The 6,168-nt window shown below is 38.7% G+C and overlaps 1 protein-coding gene across 1 annotated transcript; it reads left to right on the top strand.

Annotated features, from left to right (window-relative positions):
- Positions 1 to 2,657: 2,657 nt before the first annotated feature.
- LOC307111297 (olfactory receptor 1L8-like) lies at positions 2,658 to 3,578 on the top strand (the record flags this gene model as incomplete). The annotated part of the gene is made up of 1 exon (XM_079791082.1): positions 2,658 to 3,578. The coding sequence occupies one exon, from the start codon at positions 2,658 to 2,660 to the stop codon at positions 3,576 to 3,578; it is 921 nt and encodes a 306-aa protein (XP_079647208.1).
- Positions 3,579 to 6,168: the final 2,590 nt, after the last annotated feature.

The following is a 6,168-nucleotide window of genomic DNA, read 5'->3' as shown; positions in this document are numbered from 1 at the left end:
TTTCTTTCATTCCCCAGGCAGCCCTTTCACAATTGACCCATTTGTGAACTGACCTGGGTTTGACAAACTGATTTTCAGACATGAATCTCCCTCGCTAGTCATAAAACATCAGGCATCAGCTAGTGAACAGGTGACCGCCCCCCTATATTTTTGTAGTAAGTCCAGGGCACTGTCCAGTGCACGACCATAACTCCATACACTAGACACACTCCATGCATGGCCAATTTTTTCCACCCAATTTTGGCCAGTTAATCATGGACATTCAGATTTTCAAATTCCACCATCTGTACAACACAGAAACCTAGGTCACTTCTCCTACAACTACAGGCACAGATTCTGAACGTGGTAGTCGAAGGGGGATGGAAGAGTAGTTCATGGGGAAATGACCACAGTGAGGAAAACAACATAGACACCAAAACACAAGGAGGTGGATCAGCAGGTTTATAAGCATGAGCTTCAGAGTGAGTCAACTTGGGGTTCAAGTTTGATTGCTACTCACTTCCTTAGTGATCTTGAGCAAAGCACTTCACCTCTGTAACCTCTGTAGCCTCAGTCTCCTGATAACAACACATGCCTCATAATCCCTCATCATGGATTTAGTGAGATGCTTAGCATAAGCTTGCTTACATGTAATAAATTGTCAATAAATACTGGTCATTATTATTGATTTTAATTACTGATTCACTCAAATCATTCAGTGCATAAACAAATATTCCTTATATAAAATCTTGCAAAATCATGAAATTAGTCTGATGATTTGGCAGTGAGGGGTATGATATTTTAAGTATGTAATTTCATTGATTTTGAGAACATCAGGAATCACAGAGAAGGAAGGTGATGCTGGGACTGATGAGGATCAACAGCTTCTCCTGAATGTTTCCAATATGCTTATCTCTCTCTAAGTGCTTTAAATGCATTATCTCAGTAGGTTCTCATGAGAATGTGGATATCTGTGTCCAGTATCACACAGGAAGAAACTGAGGTCTAAAGATGTTTATTATCTTACAACTAAAATGTAAGCATTTTTTTGCTTTGTTTTACTCCCTCAGCAACTTTCAGATATGCAATTAGTATTATTAGCTATCACTTCATTGTTAATAAAATTACAGCCTTTAATTGTTAAATGAGTTAATATATTAATATATCAATGTTTGCCCTAACCGGTTTGGCTCAGTGGATAGAGCGTCAGCCTGTGGACTGAGGGTCCCAGGTTTGATTTCGGTCAAGGGCATGTACCTTGGTTGCGGGCACGTCCCCAGTGGGAGGTGTGCAGGAGGCAGCTGATCAATGTTTCTCTATCATTGATGTTTCTAACTCTCTATCCCTCTCCCTTCCTCTCTGTAAAAAATCAATAAAATATATTTTTAAAATATATATATCAATGTTAAATGAATTAATATATTAATATGTTAATTATTATATACTATCTGAGGTGTTTTTAAATGCATGAAAATTTCAGTGTAATATGCCCCATTCAAAATGTGTAAAAGAATATGCTATGCTTAAATCAATTATTTTAAACACTTTAGTGATAAGAGTTTGTTCACTGTAGAAATTTTTATGGTAACCAAGAATATATAAATAACTAATGTCTCAAAATACTGGAAATTCCCTATGTAATATGTCCATTCACAAGGTATGGATGAATATGCTGACTCTAAAAAATTGATTTAAAACACTTTGCTGATACCAGATCTCTCATTGCAGAGTTTTTGTGGTAACAAAAAACAGAGACCATTTTGATGTCCATCCAGGTAGCTAGAAATTACTGAAAAAATATACTGTATATATACTGTAGCTTAAAAATTAACATGTTTCTCATAGATATTTTTAGATACATATATGAAAGATGAACTTTAAAACATGACTTGAATACTCAACAATTGATGCCCATCCTGTATAAATGTGATTTAGGACAGGAGGTTAAAGAAAGGAAAAACAATTCACAAAAAAGAGGAGACATACTAGTATACAGACTGATGATGATAGATTGCCATGAGTTACGGAGGCTGAACCTCTCACTCTGTACCCAAAGGGGGGAAAAATCAACACTTTATTGAACTGGGCTCAAAATTCCCCCTTAGATTTGCCCTGTAGGTTATTTTGGCAAACCCTTGTTTTTTTCCAAGACACACCTAAATTTGCTTTGATAGGGACTGAGTGTCCTGAGACTTTTCTATCCAAAACACCTCTATCAACACTCCCCATCCATCTCCATTCCTTTAAATACTGCTTTATTTTCTTCACAGATTTTATCCCTACTTTATGTTATATCCTGTATTTTGTTTGTTGATCATCTATCTTTCCAACTAGAACATAAACTACACCAAGGCAAGGATTTGTTTTTCCTGCTATGTTCCCACAAGGGAAGAATAGGAATTAATGAACTTGAATCAGAGAGTTCCATCTCTGATGATTTCTAAAGGAAAACTCTTATTCTTTCCCTCCAGCTTTCTGTATCAAGACTTTGTGATGCTCATGGGCTTGGAAAGGGAGGACCACATCAAGAACTATGAGGTTGACAAGCTGTCCCTGCACAGCAGCTAATTGTGATTAAATAGAGGAAGCGAAGACTTTTCTGGGTCCTCAAGATTTGGGTTATGGAATCAGAGCATGTTAAATAACAAAACTTCTTGTATATAACTAGACCCAAGTCAATGGAAAGAGTCAACCAAACCAGCAGTGTCTCCGAGTTCATTCTCCTGGGACTGTCCTCCCGGCCCGAAGACCAGAAGCCACTCTTTATTCTGTTCCTCATCATATACCTCGTCACTCTAACAGGGAACTTACTCATTATTTCGGCCATCTGCTCTGACCCCCAACTCCAGACCCCCATGTATTTCTTTTTGACTTTCCTGTCTTTCACTGACATTTGCTTCGTAACAACTATTGTCCCCAGGATGCTAGTTAACTTCCTATTGGAAAAGACAATCTCTTATGCTGGGTGTCTAACTCAGATGTATTTTATTTATGCTTTGGGCAACACTGACAGCTTCCTCCTAGCAGTCATGGCCTTTGACCGCTATGTGGCCATCTGTGACCCCTTCCACTATGTCACCACCATGAGCCATCACCGCTGTGTTCTGCTGGTGGCCTTTTCCTGCTCATTTACGCACATGCACTCTCTCCTACACACACTTCTGCTGAATCATCTCACCTTCTGTGACTCCAACGTTATCCACCACTTCCTCTGTGACCTTAGTCCCCTGATGAAATTGTCCTGCTCCTCCACATTTATCAATGAAATTGTGATAATGACAGAGGGACCTATTGTTTTGGTGACCCCTTTTCTATTCATTACTTTCTCTTACATGCGAATCCTCATCACAGTGCTCAAAATCCCCTCAGCAGCTGGGAAATGCAAAGCCTTCTCCACTTGTGGTTCTCACCTCACTGTGGTAACACTCTTTTATGGAAGCATCTTTTATGTCTACTTACAGCCCCTCTCCACCTATACTGTCCAGGACCACATAGCAACAATTGTCTACACAGTTTTGACCTCCATGCTAAATCCTTTTATCTACAGCCTGAGAAACAAAGACCTGAAACAGGGCCTGAGGAAGCTGATGGGAAGATGAAAGCCCAGGCAGCTCCCTCCTGACAAACCCACTGGAATCTGCTCCACTTGGATGTGGCTTCTACTGGCTCTTGATGAACAGTCATACTGTTGGAGGTTAGCACCTTTAACCCATGTGAGCCAAGGCTGTTGAGGGCACTTACATCCATTGATGACAGCCCCACCAATTGGCCCTGCCTCTGCTTATATGATACCCTTCCTCACTATTCCTCCACTTCCCTACAAAGTAGATTCTTCACTTTCTCATCTTCCAAATACTGTTATAATTCTTTTCCTCCAAATATTTCCTCAACAAATTTCTTTTTTTATTAAGTCATCCTCCAAAGCCCTTCACATTTCAATATATTGCTGAAAATCATTACTTAATGTATAGCTGTTGAATGCCTTTGCAAATACTTGAAGAGAGAAAGAATGGAGAGAGGGAAGAGGATGAGGTAAAAGGTTACATTTTAGATAATTTTATCATTTTGAGGATTTTTATAATGCCTTATTGTACTTTTTCTAAAAACTTTTATCTTCCTATCTAGAGGAACCTCTCACACCATCATTTTTCTGTCTATCCTTACTTTATCATATTGCTATGGCTTTATTTCTTTTAAATTTTCTCTCATATTTTATCATACAATTAAAAAATGCTAATGACCAGGAATAACAAGAACCAAGAGTGATAACATTATGCATTTCACAGTGGGGAGGTTAGAACCATTCTTCACTCCATCTATCCAAAAACTAAAGTTTAAAAGCATGTGATTTAATATTTTATTCCAGAAACTCCCACCCTTAGAAATCTAACATGTTGAAATATTATCACAAATGTATATTGAATATATATATATATCTATATATGTATATATATATATATACATATATATATATATATATATATATATATATATATATATATATCTCCTATATAATAAAAAACTAATATGCAAATCAACCGAACGGCAGAAGGACCGGTCACTATGAAGCTCACTGACCACCAGGGGGCAGACGCTCAATGCAGGAGCTGCCCCCCCTGGTGGTCACTGTGCTCCCACAGGGGGAGCGCTGCTCAGCCAGAAGCCCTGAACTGGGCTCACGGCTGGCGAGCGAATTGGCAGTGGCGGGAGCCTCTCCCACCTCCGAGGCAGCGCTAAAGTGTCCGACTTACGGCTTAGGCCCGCTCCCTGCGGCCCCCAAAGGCTCCTGGACTGTGAAAGGGCACAGGCCAGGCTGAGGGCTCCCCCCACCCCCGCCCGCCGAGTGCACAAATTTCATGCACTGGGCCTCTAGTGTAAATATAAAATCCCAGTTTATAATAGGTAAAAATTGGCCACAACCTACTATCATATCAATAGAGATTAGAAAAAATAATTATGATTAATTCCACAGAATGTAATAATATGCAGCAGGTTCAAAGAATCTCTATTACTTTCTTGAAAAGATACTAAGTAGATAAATCGAGATATGAACAAAGTATATAAATATGAATCTATTATGTTTTAAATATATATTAATATATATGTGCGTATAGTCACTAGAGAAAGAATTGAAGTGCAGAAGCGGGGCAGAGAGGAGAGAATTTCCACGCTTTATACAGATTTGTAATGTCTGAATTTGTTTAAATAAATATTCATAGCTCATGGAATTTAAAGCTATGAATAAATTAGATGACCAATGCAATGGTCTTTCGTAAGATACCAGCTGAAGAGAGACTGTCTAGGTTCTTGTTTATCTGACAAACATCATTATCCGCTGCTTTCACTTGAATGATAGTTTGATGTGATATGGCATTCTAATTACCAAAATGGCATCTCTGTTGCCCTACTGCACCAGATGTTGTCAGTGAGAGACACGAGATCACTCTGTGTTCCTCTGTGCTCTCTGCCATAACCACAGTCTACAGAAATCCCACACCAAACGTGGCCCTGCTGCTGCTGCATAGGCGTTGGGAGGGCGGACTCTAATTCTGTCCAGGCTTTACGCCAGGCTTGGGCACAGGAGCCTGATCTTTGTTTTTGGAACCTGACAAGCTAATTCTAAAATTTCAATGGAAATGAAAATGACCTAGAACAGCCAACATGATCTTGAAAAAGAAAAATGACAAATTTGGAGCACACACCTTAGCAAATTTTAAGACTTAACTACAAAGTTGAAGTAATTAAAGGCAGTGTGGCATTTGTATAAGATTATATAAACAGAACAATGTAACAGAATAGAGCATCCAGAAATAAATCCTTGTTTATATAATTACTTGATTTGGGGCAAAAGTGCCAATGCAATTTAATGGGGAAAGGAGGACCCTTTCAATACATTATACTGGAGCAACTGGACATACACATGGAAAGCAATCCTTGACCTTTCCCCACACCATACACAAAAATTAATTCAAAGTGGCTCAGAGACCTAAGCGTGATGGCTAAAAATATAAAATTTCTTGAAGAAAACAGATGACTGAAGATTTCTCAATCAGAAAACAAAAAGGACTAACCACATATACAAAGTTAATTTTTTTTTTTAAAGATGAGCTCTTATTAGTGTGGTAGAGAAAGGAACTTTACTCTTCTAGGTTCTTCCTAGACATTAAATCAGCATGAGGCAGATTAACA

This window comes from Cnephaeus nilssonii (genome assembly GCF_951640355.1).
Source record: "Cnephaeus nilssonii genome assembly, chromosome: 14".
NCBI classification, from domain to species: domain Eukaryota; kingdom Metazoa; phylum Chordata; class Mammalia; order Chiroptera; family Vespertilionidae; genus Cnephaeus; species Cnephaeus nilssonii.
This window is presented reverse-complemented; position numbering and strand designations above follow the sequence as displayed.